Here is a 22,224-nt window from a genome sequence, read left to right as displayed (position 1 = left end):
GTCATTGTTCCTTAGTGCTCCATAGTATTCCACTGTGTGAATTTACCACAGTTTCTCAATTCATTCGATTGGGCATTTTCCATTTTCTTGAAATTGTGAATAATGCTGCTATAAACATAAACATATATCTCTGCTTGTGTCTCAGTTCTGATTTCTATAGGGTATATTCCTAGCAGTACAGTTGTTGGGTCATACAGGATTTCTATGTTCAGCTTTTTAGTTGTTGTTGTTGTTGTTATGTGCCGTCGAGTCATTTGCGACTCATAGTGACCCTATGCATAACAGCCCTAAACCCTGCTCTATCCTGTGCCAACCGCACTGCCTCCGATACACCCATCCCGATTACCCCAGTCACCGAATCAATCCATCTCATAGAGGGTCTTCCCTCCTACGCCGTCCCTCCACCCTCCCAAGCATGATGTCCCTCTCCAAGGACCCGTCCCTCCTGGCAACATGTCCAAAGTATGTCAGACAAAGCCCCAGAATCCTTGCCTCCAAGGAGTTGCTTGGTTTAATCCTCTCCAGGATGAATCTGTTTGATTTCTTGGCAGTCCATGGTACATTCAGTACTCTTCTCCAGCACCACAACTCAAAGGCATCAATTCGCCTTCTGTCCTCCCTAGTCATTGTCCAACTCTCTGATGCGTGACAAGCAATTGCAAAGACCATGGCCTGTATTAGGTGCACCTTAATCTCCAGAGAGACACCGTTGCTCTTGAATATTTTAGAGAGGTCCCTAACAGCAGACTTTCCCATAGCGATACGCTTTCTGAGTTCCTGACTGCTGGTGCCAAGAGTGTTGACTGTGGAGCCGAGCAAACTGAAGCTGTGAACAATCTCAATCTCTTCGCCATCCATCCTGACGCTGCCAATTGTTCCAGTGGTGAGAATCTTTGTCTCCTTGACATTGAGCCTCAGTCAGCTTTTTTAGGAAACATCAAACTCCTTTCCAAAGTGGTTACCATTGTATAATCCCACCATCAACGCATGAGTGTTCCAATCTCTCCACATCCTCTTCAGCATTTATTGCTTCTCGTTATTGTCGTTAGATGCCATCAAGTAGAGTATGACTCATAGTGACCCTATGAACCACAAATGTGAACCCTTCCTGTATTACGCTTTCAGCACAAACTCTTAACACACTCAGATCCAGTGTTGGCAGTCATTGTGTCAATCCACCTAGTTGAAAGTCTCTCCTTTGCCATCCGTCTATCTTTCTAAGTGTGATGTCTTTCTCTACAGAATAGCCTGTCCTAGCAACATGCTCAAAGTAAGACAAAGGTTTGCCATTCTTCCCTCCAAGTAACACTCTGGCTTCACCTTCTCTAGAACATAGCTGTTCTTTTTGAATTCCATGTAATATTCAGTACTCTCCTCCAACATCATAGTTCTAAGGCATCAATTTATCTTCTGTCATTGTTATTCACTGTCCAGCTCTCAGATTCAAAGCAAGTGATTGAAAAGACCATGGTCTCAATCTGGTATATGTTAGTCCTCAAACTAACATCTTTGTTCCTCAGTAATTTGGATAGGTCCCTGACTGCAAACTTTCCAAGTGTAATTCGAAAACTCTGTGACCAATAGATGGACATGGATAGTTTTTATCTCTTGCTTTCCTCTTCAACTTTGCTATTGCTACTGGAATGAGATGAGATATTGTTATTTGCATCTGTTGGCCATCTGAATGTCCTCCTTTGTGAAGTCTTTTCCTATATTTTGCCATGTTGTGATTGTGTTACCAGTCTTTTCTTAAGGAGACCCTGTAGCATTCTTTTAACTTTAGTTGTGAAACCTTGTTTGAATTGTCATTTCTTCCCTGGTCTGTAAGCCTTCTTTTCATTTTATCAGAGGAAGGTTTTGATGCACACTGGAATTTGATTTCCAGATGATCCTATTTGTCAGTTTTACCCTTTCCTGGTTGTGTAGTTTTGGCTATATTTGCAAGTCTATTTATTCCATAGGCTAAGGCTTCTAAATTTGGCCCCATTTTGTATTTTATGATCCTTTAGAATTTGGGTTTTATTCCTACGTGTCTGATCCACCTTGAGTTGATTTTTGTGTATACTGTGAAATGTGAATCTTGTTTCAATTTTCTGCAAGTAAATGCCCTGTTTTGCCTGCACCTTTTGTTAAAGAGGTTGTCGATTCCCCATTTGATAGGTTTTTTAATTTCCTGGTCAAATACCAATTTACTGTAGGTAAATGGCTTGATTTCTGGGTTCTCACTTCTTTTCCATTGGTCTTTGTGTCTGTCATTATACCAATATCATGCTGTTTTGTTTACTATGACTATGTAGAAGGTTTTGAGAACAGTAATTATGCTATGACTCCCACATATTTTTTATTTTTCAGAAGAGCTTTGCTTGTTTGAGGACTCTTCTTACAAAACAAACTTGAAAATTGCCTTTTCCATCTCTTTAAAGAATGAGTTTGGTATCTGTATTGGGATTGCATGGAACATGTAGATTGTTTTTGGTAGGATTATCATTTTCACAATGTTCAGTCTTCCTATCCATCAACAGGGAATATTTTTCCATTTAGTTAGGTCTTTTATTGTATTCCCAAGTATTTTATCTTGTGGGTGGCTTTTAGAAATGATTTTGCATTCTTTCTTAGTTTCCTTTTGTGTACTTTGGTGTGTTCTGGGTACACTATAATGTCATCTCTATATAGTGACAGTTTCATCCACCTCTTTGCCAATTTTAATGGCTCTCATTTCCTTTAGTTTCTTTTTGACCTAACTAGAACTTCCAATAAAATGTTGAATAGGAGTGGTGATAGTGGGTAGCCTTGCCAGGTTCCTGTTCACAAGGGGGATGCCTTTAGTCTTTCTCCATTGAGAATGATGTTGGTTCTTGATTTTGCATATATACTTTGCACTATACTGAAAGCAGAGAATATCAGAGGAATGTCTATCTGTGTTTTATTGACTATGCAAAGGCATTTGACTGGATCATAACAAACTGTGGCTGACTGTGAGAAGAATGGGAATCCCAGAACACTTGATCATTCTAATGCGAAACCTATACTTGGACCAGGAGGCAGTCATCAGAACAGAGCAAGGGGACACTGCATGGTTCAAAATTGGGAAGGGCGTATGCCAGGGATGCATCCTATATGCAGAACAGATTGTCCAGGAGGCTGGGCTCTATGAGGAGAAATGTGGGGTCAAGACTGGGGGACGATTTATCAACAATCTGCGTTATGCAGATGACACAACCCTGCTTGCTGAATCTGAAGAGGACCTGAAGCAACTGCTGCAAAGGGTCAAGAACTGCAGCCTACAATATGGATTGAGGCTCAATGTCAAGAAGACAAAGATTCTCACCACTGGACCAATTGGCAGCATCAGGATGGATGGTGAAGAGATTGAGATTGTACACAGCTTTAGTTTGCTTGGCTCCACAGTCAACACTCTTGTCAGCAGTAGCCAGGAAATTAAAAGGCACATTGCCATGGGAAAGTCTGCTGTTAGGGACCTCTCCAGAGTAAGAGCAATGGTGTCTCCCTGGAGACTAAGGTGCTTCTGATACAGGCCATGGTCTTCGCAATCACTTGTTTTGCATCAGAGAGTTGGACAATGACCAAGGAGAATTGATGCCTTTGAGCTGTGGTGCTGGAGAAGAGCATTGAGAATACCATGGACTGCTAAGAAAACAAACAGATTCGTCCTGGAAAGGGTTAAACCAGGTGGCTCCTTGGAGGCAAGGATTCTGAGGCTCCGTCTAACATACTTTGGACATGTTGTGAGGAGAGACTGGTCCTTGGAGAAGGACATCATGCCTGGGAGGGTGGAGGGACAGCGCAGGAGGGGAAGGCCCTCTATGAGGTAGATTGATTCAGTGACTGGGATAATTGGGATGGGAGTGTCAGAGACAGTGTGATTGGCACAGGACAGAGCAGAGTTTAGGGCTGTTGTACATAGGGTCGATATGAGTCGCAAGCGACTCTACAGCACATAACAACAACAACGTGCTGAGGAAATTCTCCTCTATTTCTGTTTTGTTGAGCATTTTAAGCAGGAAGGGCATTTGGATTTTGCCAATGGCCTTTTCTTTATCAATTGATAGAATCATGTCGTTCTTGTTGTTTACTTTGTTAATGTGATGAATTTCTTAATTATTTTTCTTATGTAGAAGTGTTCTTGCATACCTGTTATAAATCCCACTTGGTCATGATTAATTACTTTTTTTATAAACTGTTAGATTGTGTTGGCCAGGATTTTGTTAAGAATTTTTGCATCTATGTTCATGAGAGTTATAGCTTTCTTTTTTTGTAATATATTTGTCTGGTTTTTGTCTTAGGGTTATGCTTGCTTCATAGAATGACTCTGGGAGTGTACCTATTTTTCTATTTTTTTTATACTAATTTAAGTAGAATTATTGATTGTTAATTTATGAATGTTTAGTATAATTCACTTGTGAAGCCATGTGGGTCAGGACATTTTTCTTTTTAGGGAGTCTTTTTTATGACCTATTCAATCTCTTCCTTTGTGATGGATCTGTTGAAATGTTCTACTTCTGTTTATGCCAGTTTGGGTAGAGTGTGAGTTTCTAACAATTTGTCCATTTCCTCTAGGGTTTAAAATTTATTAGAGTATACAACCTTCCATATATCCTGTTATTTTCATTTTAATTTCAACTGGTTCTGCTTTGCTATCTCTTCTTTCAATTCTTATTCGAGTTGTTAGTATCTTCTATATTTAAAAAAGATTTTAAAAAATTATTATTTTGTGTGTACTATCAAATCGGATCTGACTGGTACAGACGGAGATTGTCTCTCCTTCTCTAGCAGCACATCTGATGGATTTGAGCCACTCACTTCTGGGATTGCAGTGCTTTTATTTCTTTCTTGTTGCTGAGTTTGTCAATGTTTTATCATTTTATTGCCTGATTTAAAGAGCTATTTCCTGGTCTTATTGATGGTTTCAATTGTTTTTCTGGGTTTTTTCCCCCCCATTTATTTCTTATTTTCTTATTTAAATATTTCTTATTTATTTCTTATTTTCCCCATTGGTCCTTATAATTTCCTTTTTTCTAGAGACTACGGGATTAGCTTCTAGCTCTTTTTATTTGTTTGCAGTGTTGCAATAAGTAGTTTATTTTGCTCCTTTCTTCTTTATTATGTTTTTACTTATTGCTAGGAACTGCCCCCTGAAAACTGCCTTAGCTGTATCCCAAAAATTTTGATAAGTTGTATTTTCATTTTAATGTGTTTTAAGGAACTTTCAAGTTTTTATTTCTTATATAATGCAGTAGTCCCCAAACAGGATCTTTTTTATCTTTTTTTTTTCATTCTTGATCCTGTTGTTATTAATTTCTAGTTTATTGACATTGTGTTCTGAGAAGATAATTTGTATCATTTCACTGATTTTTAGTTTGTTCAGGCTTACTTTGTGTCCTAATATATGATCAGTTCTGGAGAATGCATCATGTGTACTTCAAAAGAAAGTAAATTGAGTTTTAGTTGGGTGAAGTACCCTGAATATGTTTATGAGGCCAAGTTGGTAAATTGAATAGTTTAGTTTTTCTGCATCTTTGTTGAATTTCTTTTGAGTTGACCTGTCCTTTGGTGAAAGTGGTGTGTTAAAGTCTCCTGTAACTAACTACTGTGGTGGTATCTATTTCTTTCTTTAAATCCATTAAGTGATCTTTTTTTAATAAGTTCCTTATCTTTTATGATGGTTTTCTTCCTAAAGTCTATTTTATTCCTACTTTCTTGCAGTTTGTTTGGTTGATATATTTTTTTTCTATCCTTTGATTCCCCCCCACCTCCCATGGTTTTATTGTGTAGGAGGCAAAGATAAAGGAATTCTTATTCCAGTCTGCAAATTGGCAGCCTGGGGGAGAAGGCATAGGGGTGGTATAAAGTTAGAGCCAGCGTATGTGGACTTACAGAACTTGGAGAAGGTGACAATTTTCTGTTCCTCCTTCTCTGTCATGACCTGGACAAATTTGCTGGCACAGACTGGTGAGTATGTCCAGGGCTGCATCTGTTAGTTGGAACATGACAGTTGGCATACTATCGATTCCTGTGGCCTTCTTTTTTATCATTTTTTCCAGTGCAGCTTGAACTTCTTCCATCATCATAATTTACTGTTGATAGTAGGATACTTCCTTAAGTGTTTCATTGTTGGCCAGTTCTTTTTTTGGATGATGACTCCATGTAATGCCTCCATTTTCTTTTTGTACTTCCTGAATCATTCAAGAATTTCCCCACTGTATTTCTCAGTATTGCAAATTGAGGCTTGAGCTTGTTTTTCAGTTTTTTTAATTTGAGAAATGCCAAGTTAGTGTTTCCCTTTTTATTGTTCATCTCCACCTCTTTGTACATTCCATTATAATACTTTATCTTCTTGAGCTTCCCTTTGATATCTTTTGTTCAGCAATTTTATTTCAGCATTTTTTTTTCTTTGTTTTAACTTTTGGACACTAATGCATTTTTCAGAGTCACTTGTGACATTCATTTTGCTTCTTTATTTTTCTTTTTTCTTTGTAATTAATTTGTACTCTCTTCATGTTTATAACTTTGATATCATCTTCCAATTCACCTGGTCTTTGTTCATTACTTTTCATTACCTCAAACTTATTCTTGAGGTGATTTTTAAATTCAGTTGTGATTGATTCAAGGTTCTTCCAAAATGAGTCTCTGGTGGTTAGAATCTGCCAGTGAGTCTACAGGGGAAAGATGGACAGTCTCATCTTGTTAAGACTTAGAGCATTGGAAATCCAGTGGAGACTTGCTATGAGTTAGAGTCGACTCAATGGCAGTGAGTTGAATTTAATATTTAAGAAAGCAGACAGCCACCTTTTCTCCTGTGGAGCTATTTGGTGAGTCTGAATCTCCCACATTTTGGTTAACAATCCAGTGCTTAACCAATGTGCCACCAGGGCTCCATTGAGCAGTAACCAAATGAACTCCTGCTGTATTCATCCACGTTGTTGATCTCAAAAATTATTTTTATTGCTTGCGGTAGTCTATGATGGGGATATTCCACAGCATATTTAGTCATTTACTTGTTAATGTACCTTTGAATTGTTTCCACTTTTGAACAAAATTGGTATGAGCTTTCATGTACTACTTAAAAGTCCTTTTAACAGGACCATGATGAAACTGTGTTTCCTTTCTCTGGCATAAATGCTTTGAAGAGTGAATGTTGAGTTCTATGATGAAGGCATATTAGTTTTTTTAAGAGACTGCCAAACTGTTTCCCAGAAATGGTTTTACATTCCCACCGGTAGTGTTTGAGTGAGCTGGTTTCTTGACTTGCTTGTCAGCATTTAATGTTACCACTATTTTTTTTTCAACCACTTTGATACGCTGATGGTGATCTCATTGTATATTTACCTTGACTTTTCCTAATGACTAATAGTATTGAACATCTTTCATATGCTTATTTGTCTCTTTGGTGAATATTCTGTTCCTGCTTTTGTTCAAAATCTAACTGAATTGTTTACTTTTTATCTGTTAAATTTTAAGTTTTTTGTTGTTTATGAGTCCCTGGTCAAATATGTGGTTTGCACATGGTTTATCACAGATTGTTGTTTGTTTTTCCATCCTTTCAACAGGATGTTTTATTTTGAAAAGTTCAGATTTATGAATTTTCCCTTTTACCAATTATGTTCTCCACCTGGGCCCAGAACTTGACTATTGTCATGTGTGGTTTTCCCCCTAGAATTTTTATAGTTTGCATTTATGCCAGTGCTCCATTTTGAAATTATTTTTGTATTTGGTGTAATTTTAGGCTGAAGTGCTTTTTTTGCTGACAGATGTTTAATTGCTCAAGTACTCTTTGTTGAAAAGGGCATCCTTCCACTCTTTAATTGCTTTTGTACCTCTGCTAAAATCAGTTGGGTATTTTTGTGTGGTCCGTTTCTGTACTCCATATAGTATATTGTGTTCTGTAGTGTGTGCTGAAGATGGACCAGGATGAGGAAAGACTTCAGTCTGTTGTACATAGAGTTGTAATGAATAGGAGCTGACTGGAAAGCACTTAACAAGAACAGTAGTGTATTGTATTGGGTTTGAGTAAATAAATAAGGTCTGCTGTGTTCCTTGTGGTACTGAGCTGTTGTGCTTTCTGAGCTCACAGTTCCCTAAACAATATTTAAAGTGCTAGAAGTTACTTGTTATTTTTTTTTTTTTGGCAAATTATATAGTTCAGTTTCATTGTTCCTTAATCCTGCTTATTTATAAACAAAAAATTAAAAGTCATCTTAAAAGCATCTTAATTTTTTGTTAGCATATAAAAATTTGGTTGGAAAACATGTTAAAACAAAACTAATGAATCAAAACCTTGAATGAGCCAATTAGCAAGTATATGGCAAGAAGCTCCAACTATGGGTCCAGCCCTGGGTCAGATGTTTTTTATTGGTTGATCTTTGCAGCAACTAACAAACGTAGTTATTAATATACTCCTGTTGCTTTTCCTTGAACCACTGCTCACTTGTCACATTGAGTCACACACTTCTTTCTTTATTGATTTGTCATTATCAATGCCCTCTATTGGTTTTACCTGATCTCTCAACTCTGTTAAAGTTGTTATGCATTCACATATATTTTAAATGTTATCTAAGGGAGCTTTGGTGGCCTATTGTTAAGGATTTGTGCTATCAACCCAAAGGCATGATATTTGAGTCCACCAGCACTTCTGTAGAAAAGTAGGGAAGAACAATGATGTCAGTCTGGAGACTGAGGTGCACCTGATCCAGGCCATGGTCTTCGCCATTACTTGCTATGCATTAGAAAGCTGAACAATAACTAGGGATGATAGAAGGAGAATTGATACCTTTGATTTTTGGTGCTGGAGAAGAGTATTGAGTATATCATGGACTTCTAGGAGAGCAAACAGGTTCATCCTGGAGAAGGTAAAGCCATGCTGCTCCTTGGAAGCAAGGTTTCTGAAGCTCTATGTGATGTACTTTGGGCATGTTTTTATGAGGGACCAGTCCTTGCAGAGAGACATCATGCTTTCAAGGGGTGTCAGAGACAATAAGGTTGGCTTAAGATAGAGCAGCATACAGGGCTGTTGTACATAGGATCACTATGAGTTGCAAGCGACTTGATGGCTCATAACAACAACAACAACAACAACAGCAACTTCACATTTGATTTACTGCCTCTGAAAACCTGTTTAAAAGTTATCTATGAGTTGGTTCTGACTCAGCATCTCTTAACAACAGCATCAAGGTATCTTTGTTGTCCTAGTGTCTAGGATTTTTGCTGCCAACCCAAAGGCAGATGGTTTGAATCCATCAGCTACTCTATGGGAGAAAGATGGGTGATCTCCTCCTGTGCACTATTAGCCCCAGTAAAGCTCTGGGAAGGTCAGCTATTAGATGAGTAATTTCTGACTTGAAGGATATGAATTGAGATGAGAAGTTTATCTAATGTCTGTGGTCCCCTACTATAATAATCTGTGGGAAGATTTTGATCCTTAAAGCATAGCACTTGGTCGATAAATGGAGGCATAAATTAATGAGTCATGCTGAAAAAGCTGAAAATCAGAGAAATAATTTTCCTGCATATGTAGTATATAGCAGAATTGGGCAATAACTACACAGTAGAACATTATTGGTTTCTAATACTTAAGGATGCTTTGGACAGACCTTCTGCAGCAAGCGCTTCAGGTCTTCCTCAGTAGCAGCATAATGCAGACTGGTGATGAGTCTTCCTCCAGTCCTGATGCCACACTTCTCCTCATACAGCCCAACCTCCTGGATAATCTGTTCTGCATATTGATTGAAAAAGCACAGAAATAAGACAAATCCCTGGCACACACCCTTCCCAATTTTGAACTATGCAATGTTTCCTTGCTCTGTTCTGATGACTGCCTTTAGGTCCAAGTATAAGTTTCACATTAGCACGATCAAGTGTTCTGGGATTCCCATTTTCTCAGAGTCAGCCACTGTTTGTTGTGATCCACACAGTCAGATGCCTTTGCATAGTTAAGGAAACACAGATAGACATTCTTCTGGTATTCCCTGCTTTCAGCCAAGATCCACCTAACATTAGCTACATATCCCTAGTACCACCGCCTCTTCTAAATCCAACCTCCACTTCTGGCAGTTCTCCGCTGATGTGCAGTTCCAGTCGTTTTTAGGTAATCTTCAGCAGAATCTTGCTTGCATGTGATATTAATAATATAATAATAAATGATATAAGTATTCAATAATTTTCACCCTCTGTTGGATCACCTTTCTTTGGAATGGGAACAAATATAGATCTCTTCCAGTCAGTTGGCCAGGTGGTTTTCCTCCAGATTTCTTGGCACAACTTGGTGAGCACATCCAGGGCAGCATCTGTTTGTTGAAATATGTCAACTGGTATGCCATCAATTCCTGGAGCCTTGTCTTTTTCCAGTTCTTTCAAAACAGCTTGAACTTCTTTCTTTATCACCACAGATTCTTGCTCATACGTTGTTTCATGAAATTTTGTGTACGTCAGTTCCTTTGGTATGGTTACTCTGTATATTCTTTCCATCTTCTTGTAAAAAAAAAGGTAGAAATAGTATCAAGCAGTAAAACGGATAAAGAATAGGACAAGTAACACAGAAAGATTAGTCATTTTTATAAGTAAAAATTTTTCTGTGGTGTAAATCACTAAGTACTCTGTAACGTGAGGGACTGATTTCTATTAGTTTCGGACACTTTAAAGTACACTTTGGGAACTAGAGATTATTGCTTTCCATTATTCTTTCCTAGGCTTTTACTTCTAGAAGTAATGTGTTGAAGAAATTTTAAATATTTTATTCAGTTCTTAAACAATTTTCAGTGTTGAAGGAAATGTTTTATGATGTCTGGCTATGTGTGTTTTATCTTTCTCAAGGTGTTGTCACATCCATCATGTTGAATCTCAAAGGCAGAGTGTTTGTCAAGCAGTGGCTGAGAAAATCTTTTCCCCTTATATTTTCACAAATCCTTTTTTTGTCTTCCATCACAACTGATGAGAAATGCCACCTGCTGGTTACAGGACTATTGTTTTCCTAGGTGTTCCTCATTGCTTTCCCCTCCCTCCAGTTCCAGTTCCATTGTGACAAGTGGTGTAAACCTGGAATGTTTACTACTACATATTTTATTTCAGTATGTCCTAAAATAGTAAAGACATCACTAACTATTTGGCACAACAGTTCTCATTTAGAGGGAAGCCAGCAAAATAAATTCAGAGAAGGAATATAAAGGCAGAAGCTTTACATCAATCTTAAAATTCCAGTAAGAGGAACTGGGAAATCCATGAGACATGTTGTCCCCATTACTTTGTCCCCAGCGCAAAGCTCAGTATACAGTAGACACTAAAAAACTTTGGAGTAAATGAATGAAGAGTGATGCTAAGAAATACAGAGCTGGAATTAGCAATATAATGCAAATTAAGAAGCTATTGGAAAAGTTCTTTGAATCTGTGGGTGCTTCATTATTGAGGTGGATAGTTAAATCATTACTAAAATTAAAAATTGATAAAGTTATAAAAGTAATTTAAACTTTGTTGCTTGTTTTAACCAAACTTGGTACCTCTTACCAAGGAAATGAAGACTTAACAACTTAAAAGTTTCGTGAGGTAAGAATATTACATAACTGTTTGTATTATCCAAACCAGTTTGCCTTTCAAAAGGAGTACAAGCTAAATAATTAGATTCTGACTACAAATATAGAGTGTGATTGTCTCAGACAAAACAGAATGTCCACTTATCTTTTCACAGCCTACCTTTTCATTTTTACAGATAGACACAGTGAATGCAGCAGTGGGCTGTAGTGTGTCAGAGATGATGAGGATGGCACAGGAGAGGACAAAGTTCAGTTCTGTTCATAGAGTTGCTGTGAGCTAGACTTGATTCAGTGGCACCTAAAAAAAATAAACTGCATCACCTTTACATTAGTTTAATGCTTCAAGCTTGTTTGCCTTTGTGTTGTTTTATGCTTCAAGCTGGTTCATGTAAAGCATCCCATGCTTCTCAGGAAAAAAGATTGTGTATCTGAAATGATGGAAGTGGCATCCACTTCCTAAACAACATGCGTCCTAAAATTCTGTGAACTTCGATAAATGTTGTTAGTTGTAGAGGAACTTCAGGCCTTTTGTTCAGAGCGTCGCTATGAGTTGTGCTCAGCTCGTGAAGGCAATCAACAATAACAACAACATTTGAAGTGAAAGTAAATAACATTGCTTTTTTGAATATAGTTGTTGCAAGTTTATTATCTATTTTATGAATATGAAAGCAATATGCTTAACTGTGACTTTATTATGTAGTGGTGAGGCAAGAGAGTGAATTTGTGGTGATTTTCAGTTACTAGGTCAAAAGGAACCCTTGTAGCATAGTGTGTAACTAATGAGATTGCAAACCGAAAGGTTGGAAGTTCTAATTCACTAGCTGCTCCAAGGGAGAAAGATGAGCAGTCTCCTCCTATAAAGATTTCCAGCCTCAGAACCTGTTGGAGGACTGCTGTGAGTTGGAACTGTCAGTGAGAGAGGTCACTGGAATATAGGGCATAATCTTAATAACTTTCTATTGAATGCAGATCTAGCTGAATTGTGTAGCCCTCCCCATCTCATTTTTTGATGCCAAAGCTGAGGGACAAAGAAGTTAGCCTCTGGTAGTGGTCAGTGACAAATTTGGGAATAGAGCTCATGTCTCTAGAGTCTTTGAAGAGAATTTTTTTCAATTATTGCAATTGAATAGTATCAATAATAACTGAAACTAAGGGAGTGCTTATTGAGTGCCATGGATAGTGCTCAGTATTTTGCAAGTTTTATTTCATTTGATCATCTCACAGTTGATGCTGCTATAAAGCTGTTTGTTGTTTTGAGGATTTTTCTTAAATATAGAATACTTCACGAATTTGTGTGTTACCCTTGTGCAAGGGACATATTAATTTCTCTGTATTGTTCCAATTTCAGTATATATGCTTTTGAAGCAAGCACTAAAGCTGTTTTATAGATGAGGAAATAAGTTTCTTAAGGTCTCACATCTCTTCTGAATGGTGGGGTGGGATTTAAAGTCAGGCAATCTCTCTGTTTTTTTAGATTAAACTACTCTGTTTTAATTAAAACAGAAGAAAACTTCTGTTTGCTCTCCATCTAACTTCTTGAAATATGCCATGTTTCATGTTAGTTTCCTTATTGTCATATATGCACATTCCTATTCACTCACACTCTGTGTTGTTTAGAAACAAACTAAATTCTTGAAAAATTTTTATTTACATATGTAGTTAAATAGCTGAAGAAACTGAAGAACAAATTCAAGCCTTGAGCTGCAATACTAAAGGATACTTTGGACGGAATATTAGATGATTCAGGAAGCATTAAAAGAAGATGGAAAGAGTATAGAGTCATTATACCAAAAGGAATTGGCAGACACGTAAGAATTTTATGAAACAGTGTATGGGCAAGAGCATGTGGTGATGAAGGAAGAAGTTCAAGCTGCTCTGAACGAATTTGCAAAAGACAAGACCCCAGGAATAAATAGTTTATCAGTTGACATATTTCAACAAACATGCTGCCCTGGATGTGCTCACCAGGTTGTGCCAAGAAAGCTGGAGGACAACCACCCAACCAACTGACTGAAAGAGATCTATATTTGTTCCCACTCTAAAAAAAGGTGATCTTACAGTGTGTGGAAATTATTGAACAATATCTTTAATATCACATGCAAACAAGATTCTGCTGAATATTATCCAAAAACAACTGGAACAGCACAGCAGCAGAGAACTCTCTGAAATACAGGCTAGGTTTAGAAGAAGTGGTGGTACTAGGGATATTGTAGCTAATGTTAGATGGATCTTGGCTGAAAATTGGGAGTACTAGAGCAGTGTCTATCTGTGTTTTATTGACTATGCAAAGACATTTGACTAGGGATCACAACAAACTGTGAGTGATTCTGAGAAGAATGGGAATCCCAAACTCTTGATTGTGCTTATGTGAAAACTGTATTTGGACGAGAAGACTGTCGTCAGAACAGAGCAAGGAAATACTGCATGGTTCAAAATTGGGAATGATGTACACCAAGAATGTGTCCTAGCTCCATGCTTTTTTCAATCTATGTGCAGAACAGATTACCAGGGAGGCTGGGCTCTCTGAGGAGGAATGTGGCATCAGGATTGGAGGAAGACTCATCAACAGTCTGCGTCATGCAGATGACACAACCCTGCTTGCTGAAACTTAGGTGGACCTGAATTGCTTGCTGCAGAAGGTCAGGGACTGTGGCCTTCAATATTGATTGAAGCTCAACATCAAGAAAACAAAGATTCTCACCACTGGGTCAGTTGGCAGCATCATGCTAGATGGTAAAGAGATTGAGATTGTTAACAGCTTTTGTTTGCGTGGCTCCACAATCAACGCTCTTGGTAACAGCATCCAGGACATTAAAAGATTGATTGCATTGGGAAAGTCTGCTGTCAGAGATCTCTCCAAAGTACTGAAGAGCAGTGATGTCAGTCTGGAGACTAAGGTGGGCCTGATCCAGGCCATAGTCTTCGCTTAATACATAGTTATGTATTATGGATCAGAAAGCTGGACAATTACTAGGGAAAATATAAGGAGAATTGATACTTTTGAGCTGTAGTGCTGGAGAAGAGTATTGAATATACCATGGACTACTAGGAGAACAAACAGGTTCATCTGAGAGAGGGTGAGACCTGATTCATCTGACCTACTTTGAACATGTTGTAAGGCAGGACCAGTCCTTGGAGAGGGACATCATGATAGCAGGGTGGACAAACAGTACAAAAGAGGAAGATCCTTGATGAGATGTATTGTTTCATTGATTGGGGTCATGGGGGTTGATGTGTCAGAGACAATAAGATTGGCACAGGATAGAGCAGGGTTTGGGGCTGTAACTCATAAGGTTACTATGAGTTGCAGGTGACTCAACAGCATATAACAAGAATAACAATAGTTAAATAGCAGGTATTTTGTTCATACATATATAAGTTCTTGATTAATGCACTTGATTGATTAAAATGCTTTTTTATTATGAGAAGCAAAGTACATGACTTAAGATCTTATAATTTTCGAACTTTATTCTAATTCTCAGGCTTGTTTGTATGCTTATTAACACAAATTATATAGAGAAACAAATGCCTTTATAAATTGGCCTGCTATGTATAAAGCTGTCACACAATCATCTTTAAATACAGAAAGTCATTTGATTTTAAGCAAAAATTAATGAAATTAATTTTGGGACTATATGTTAAAATCATTATGAAATCATAATAATTAGTTCAATTCTGATTGCCACTGAATCAGGATGGACTCATTACTGATCTTTCATTGTGTTTCTGAGGCTTTAAAAGGGAAGAAATTGCCTTTGTTTCTCCCAAGGAGCCATTGATGTATTTGAACTTCTGGAGAGGTGCAGCCTTTAGATTATTGTGCGCCTACTTATAGACTCTCCCACTAGAATTCCCTTAGAACTCGTAGGTTCAAAAGTCATGCCAGTAAACCTAAAACTGGTTTTAACTTGCTATTGTTATGTGGTGACTCTGTGTACAAAGAGCTCTGAAGCCTGCCTTATTGTTAGCCACTCTCACTGATTCCAATATATATACCTTCATTACCTTAATTAGTGGATCACTTCATCTCATCCAGGGCCTTCCTTTTCAGCACTGTCCTTCCACTCTTCCAAGCATTGATGTCTTTCTCCAAGGACTACAGACTTATTTGTTTTCTTGGTCATCCATGGTATGTTCAAGACTTTTCTCCAGCACCACAACTCAAAGGCATCAATTCTTCTCTCATCCTTAGTCATTGTACAGCTCCCTGATGCATACCAAGTAATTGCAAAAACCCCCGAATCAGGAGCACCTTATTATTTAGTATGACTTCATTGTTTCTCAGAACTCTGTAGAGATGCCTGACAGGAAATTTTCCCAGTGCAATTCATCTTTTGATTTCTTTACTACTGATGCCCAGAGTGTTGATTGTGGAGTTGCGTAAGCTGTGATTAACAACCTCAATTTTTTTTCTCCATATATCATCATGCTGCCAGTTGGCCCAGTGGTCAGAATCTTTGCCTTCTTTATGTTGAGCTTCAATCCATATTGAAGACTACAGTCCTTGACCTTCTGTGGCAAGCACTTCAGGTCTTCCTCAGTTTCAGCAGGCAAGGTTGTGCCATCTCCATAATATAGGTTGTTGATCAGTCTTCATCCAATCTTGGTGCCACATTTCTCCTCATAAAGCCTTGCTTCCTGAATGATCTGTTCTGCATACAGATTGAAAAAGTATAGAGACAGGATGCAACCGTGACACACTCCTTCCTTCATTTTCAACCCTGCAGTGTTTCCTTGCTCTGTTCTGAGGACTGCTTCCTGCTCCAAGTATAGGTTTTGCATGAGCACAATCAAATGTTCTGGGATTACTATTCTTCTCAAGGTCAGTCACAATTTGTTGTGATCTAATAATCAAATGCCATAATCAATGACATACAGATAAACATTCCTCTGGTACTCTCTGCTTTCTGCCAAGATCCATCTGACATTAGCAGTAATGTTTCTAGTGCCATGACCTCTTCTAAATACTACCTGTACTTCTGGCAGTTCTCTGTTCCAGTCAATTTTGGATAATCTTCTGCAAGATTTTGCTTCTGTGTGATATAAGTGATACTTGATAAGTTGATAATTTCCACATTCAGTTGAAGCACCTTCTTTTGGAATGGAAATAAATATGGATCTCTTCCAGTCTGATTACCAGGTGGTTGTCCTCCAGATTTCTTGGAACAACCTGGTGAGCATATCCAGGGCAGCATCTGTTTGTTTAAATATGTAAATTGATATTCCATCAATTCCTAGGGCCTTATTTTTTGCCAATTCCTTCAGAGCAGACTGCACCTCTCCTTCATCACCATTGTCTCTTGATCACATGTTGTTTCATGAAATTAATTTGTGTCAGCCAATTCTTTTTGGTACAATGACTCTGTATACTCCTTCATCTTCTTTTAATGCTTCCTGGATCATTCCATACTTTGCCATAGCATTATATGTATTACAACTTGAGGCTTGAATTTGTTCTTTAGTTTTTTTAGCTTAAGAAATGCTGAGTGAGTTCAGCCTTTTTGATTCCCTGACCTTGCACATTTCATTATAATACTTTACTTTGTCTTTTCATGGTGCTCTTTGAAATCTTCTATTCAGCTCCTTAACGTCTTCATTTCTTCCCTTTGCTTTGGCTTCTTGGTGCTCTAGTGCAATATTCAGTTGTTTCTGACATCCATTTTTGCCTTTTCTTCTTCTGTCTTTGTGATGACCTTTTGCATTCTTTCTGGATGATATTCTTGATATCCTCCCACTGCTCATCTGGTCTCTGTTCATTAGTGTTGAAGTCCTCAAATCTATTCCTTAGTTCGTTTTTAAATTCAGGTGGTATATAGACTCAAAATCAAATTTTGATTCCTGTGTATTTGCTTTGACCTTCTTTAGCTTTAAATTGCACTTGCATATCAGTAGTCTTAAACTTTAGGAAAACTATCTCTGTACGTTATTGATCCTGTTTCTTACCTTAGTTTTGAGGTAATTTTAATTCATTTATACTGATTATAATAAATTCTATCTCGTTTCAATTTTAAATTTTATTTTATACTTCTCTGCGAATTGGCAAATTGCACATAAAGTTTCGTTTGTTGTTGTGTACCATTGAGTCAGAACCGACGCATAGCTGATCATGCAGCAGGCTTCCGGAGGCAATTTAATCACAAGAGTGAGGGTTGCCCTTCTTTCTCCATGGAGCAGCTGGTGGATTCAAACTGCTTGCCTTTGAGATGGCAGCACAGCTCTTTACCGCTATGGCCTCAGAGCTACAAAAATTTTCATTTATATATAAGATTTTGTCATAAGCTTATTTGTGAGATATAATGCAGTATACAAAAATCTGTTCTAAGGGACTTTAAAAAAAATTTTTTTTAAATTTTTATTGTATTATTTTTTATGTGTACCGTCAAATCAGATCTGACTGGTATAGGAGGAGATTGCCCCCTCCTTCTCCAGCAGAACATCTGGTGGATTTGAACCGCAGACCGCTGAGATTGCAGTGCAGCGTCTTGCCACTAGGCCACCAGAGCTCCCTAGGACTACTTTAAAAAATAAGAATACTTTTGTTATTTTAGAGACAGAACTGCTAAGGATGTAAAAATGAATTTAAGACTTTGTGGATTTTTTTCCTGATTGTCGAGTAGTGACATCATTGATGATAATTTTTTTTCATGAGAATAGGAATAGAAATAGTAAACCTACTTTTATAGAAGGTATTTAGTTGTCCTACTTTAGAATTTCAGGAAGATTGCATATTCGTATTTTTCTTGATTCCTGCTGTGCCTCCTGTGCTTACTGCTAATCTAGTCAAGTAGTATTTACTCGATAGAAAATAGAACATGATTTGGCTACTCAAAAGAGTGAATTAATAATATATGTTGTATTTTTGGCATAGCATGCCATGATTTATTTAGTAGTGTTAGAGGGTGGTGCCCTAGGCCATTAGAAGTGTCTAGGAGCGTCTAGATCTAAGAATTTTTTTTTAATTCAAATTTTTTTATTTTATTATTTTTGTGTGTGTACCATCAAATCGGATCTGACTGGTACTGGAGGAGATTGCCCCTCCTTCTCCAGCAGAGCATCTGGTGGATTCTAGCTGCGAGCTGCGTACCTCTCGGATTGCAGTGCAGCTTCTTGCCACTAGGCCATCAGAGCGCCTTTAGATCTAAGAATTTATGCCAAGTGTAAATCCAATGACCAAACCTGTTGAACGGATTCAGTGCCATGGTAACTGGGTGTAAAGCTGCCCCCTGGCTGCAGTCTTTATGGAAGCAGATCCCAGGGCTTTTCTTCCACCATGCCTCGGGATTGGTTTGCACCACCATCCTTTAGATTAGTAGTTGAATGTAGCCCTTTGTACTGCCACACCCATTTCTCATCATGGCCACCCTCCACTGGGTTTCAGAGACAGTAATCCTGTAAGGGACAAGATTGACATCTTTCTCCTGTGGAGCACCTGGTTGATTAAAACTACCACCTTTCAGTTTGCAGCCCTACACATAACAACTACACCCCAAGTTCAAATCTTGCTCATAGCTTTTCTGTGTATGTTTAATATAGTGGGGGTTGGAGGGAGTGAAGACTCATTGTTTTGTGTACTCAACATTTTCAATCATATGAAGGGTTTATCATTTTAGATTACCAATCAATAAAAATAGGATGTTGCATACTTTTGTCTATTAAAGCTGTTAGAGATGTAATAAATGTTAAACATAACAAACAAAAGATAGGTAGCTAAACAGGGTGAGTTTAATGAAAGGAAGTGAATTACACTTGGAAAACTTTAATGTAAATTATTTTTGTGAATGTATTTTCTTAGTAAATAGAGTACTCACAAATCTAAAAGCAGGTTGTTGTTGTTGTTGTTAAGTGCCATCAAGTTGTATACAACTCATAGTGACCCTATGAATAAAAGATGTGAACACTTGTATAACTTTTATCATTTCTCCAAGTTCATAGTGTTTCTGGAGGCAAGCTATTTTGGAAGTGGATGCCACTCTGCTTCCAAGCTTATTTTAATCGGGAAGCTCCACCAAAGACTATCCACCATGGGTAACCATTATCACATTTGACACATTAGTGTCACAGTGTTTAGCATTGCAGCAACCATGATTTACCTCTGTACAGCAAATGGACAGACCAGCGCTATACAAATACTGTGACACTGATGTGTCAAATGCGATGAAAAACAGGTTGAATTTTTTAAAGGAATTTTATGACTGAATTTTAGTATCAAACATCTGTTAGTTGTCTCCTCAGTCTCTTTGTAAGGAGACAAGAAAAATGTGGGGAGTTAATGAGTGCTTCTGTTTTTAAAGTAAATTTTGCTTAATTCAGGTTCCAATTGTTGCACTGACTGCTACTGCAAGTTCTGCAATCCGAGAAGATATTGTACGTTGCTTAAAATTAAAGACTCCTCAGATTACCTGTACTGGTTTTGATCGACCAAACTTATATTTAGAAGTTGGACGTAAAACAGGAAATATCCTCCAGGACCTGAAACAATTTCTTATAAAAAATGAAAGGTAATGTTTTAATGATTGATGAATTTTGGTAATTATTTCTTTCTTTTTAAAAATTTGCTATTTTTTAAATTTCCTTCAATGCATATTTAACATACTTATTTCAAATTCTACCTAATAACATTGATATGATGGATGGGGATGAGATTAAAACTATCAACAGCTTATTCTTGCTTGGATCCATGATTAACACCCTTGGTACGAGCAGACAGGAAATAAGATGTGTTGAACTGGGCCTATCTGCAGTTAAGGACCTTTCCAAACTATTGAGGAATAGTGGTGCCAGTTTAAGGACTAAGGTGGGTCTGATTCAGGCCATAGTCTTTCCCATTACTAGCTATGCATCGAGACCTGTAGAGTGAATAAGGATAACAGAATAAGAATTGATGCCTTTGAGTTGTTGTGTTGGAGAAGAGCTCTGAACATTCCATGGACGGCCAAGAGAACGAACCGATATGTTTTGGAGAGGGTGCAGCTGGAGTGCTCTTTGAAGGCAAGAATGATGAGACTTTGCCTCAAATACTTTTCCTTGGAGAGGAACAGGTTTTTGGGAAGGGTGGAAGGTCAGTGAAGGAGAGAAAGACCCTCAACCAGGTGGATTGACACGGTGACTGTTGCAGTGGTCTTTTGTGTGTCAGGAAGTGAGAGGATGGTGCAGGACAAGACAGGGTTCAGATCTTTTGTTCATAGGGTCCTGTGTGTCATGCTCAACTCGATGGCACCTAACAACAGCAACAACAACAACGTTGATTCAACCTGAGCATGATGTTATATAATCAGTTCAGTCACTGAGGAATTAGTGAAGAAAGAATATTTCTTGAAGATGATTGTTATTTTAATACTCAATACGATATTTGTACAGGACATATATTTTTAATAATTGACAAGTATGCAAGAAAAATGAACCTGTCATCTGAGTTCTACCAGGTTACTATTTATATGTCTAATAAATACAACATTGATATCTCAACTTAATTTAGCGGTCATCTCAAGAATAAATTTGATGCATTAAATACTGAAGACCCGATAAGCTGTGGGATAATATAGAGTGATTGATGAAAGCAAAAGGTCATTAAAAAGACAGGAAGAAAGAAAAGACCAAAGTGGATGTCAGAAGAGACTCTGCAACTTACTAAAGAATGTACAAAACCTAATGTGAATGCAAGGAATGGTGATATAAGAGCATGGAACAGAAGATTTCAAAGGATACCTCAAGAACACAAAACAGTTATAATAAAATGTGCAAATACCTGAAATTAGAAAGCCAAAAGCGAAGGACATCTCAGCATTTATCAAGCTATGGAAACTGAAGTAAAATTGGGTTTTAAGCCTAAAGATGCTATGGGTAAATTATTGAATGACACAAGTAACGTCAAAAGATGATAGCTGGAATACACAGGGTCTTGTACCAAAAGGAGCAGCTTTACCATTTCAGGAAGTAGCAGATCATCAAGAACCAGTAGCACTGAAGGAAGAAGTTCAAGCTGTACCTGCAGGCATTAGCAAAAACCAAAGGAAAGGCTAGAGTGTCAACTGAAATATTTTGACAGATGCAATATAGGACACGCTCACTTATTTATGCACACTAAGAAATTTGAGAGATGGCTTACCTGGCCAGCTGCCTGCAAGCAATCCATATTTCTGCACATTTCAAAGAAAAGCAAAAGTGATACAACAGAATGCAGAAATTATGGAATAGAGTATATTTCATGCACATAAAATCTTGCTGAAGATAACTTAAAAATGGCTGGGGTAGTCATTGAAAAACAGAAGTTTTAGGGCTAGTGCTGCGACAGCAGAGATACCACAAGTGTATTGCTTTGGCAAACACATTTATTCTCTTACATTTTAGGAGTTTAGAAGTCTAAATTTAGGTTGTTGGCTTTAGATTCTTTCTCTTTTGATTCTAGAGGAAAATCCTCGTTTCCTTTGCCATCTCTAGGCTTGGCATTCCTTGACAATCTTTAACTGTCTTCATTTATCCCTTTGTCAACGAGTTTTCCAAAGTGGAAACCTGCATCTAAAATATGTACTCAGCTCCTAGCGTTTCTGATTTGGTTCTTATACTGAGTTCCTCCTTATCTTTCCCCATTTATCTCTCCTGACATAAGGGTTGTTATGGACACACCATATTAGTTCAGAGTTGCAATAGAATTAAGTGTGTTCCACATTCTGCCCTTCATTCTCTT

At 37.8% G+C, this 22,224-nt stretch overlaps 1 protein-coding gene across 1 annotated transcript in view; it reads left to right on the top strand.

Annotated features, from left to right (window-relative positions):
* WRN (Werner syndrome, RecQ helicase-like) overlaps window positions 1-22,224 on the top strand; it is a 207,244-nt gene that overhangs the window by 90,638 nt on the left and 94,382 nt on the right. Inside the window, exon 17 of the mRNA XM_006884172.1 lies at window positions 19,851-20,038. Coding sequence (XP_006884234.1) covers window positions 19,851-20,038 — 188 coding nt within the window. The remainder of the gene's footprint in view (window positions 1-19,850; window positions 20,039-22,224) is intronic.

Source organism: Elephantulus edwardii, unplaced genomic scaffold (assembly GCF_000299155.1).
Source record: "Elephantulus edwardii isolate Elephantulus edwardi_28Jun2011 unplaced genomic scaffold, EleEdw1.0 scaffold00031, whole genome shotgun sequence".
NCBI lineage: Eukaryota > Metazoa > Chordata > Mammalia > Macroscelidea > Macroscelididae > Elephantulus > Elephantulus edwardii.
Note: the sequence above shows the minus strand (reverse complement) of the source record. Positions and strands in the feature narration are given on the sequence as shown.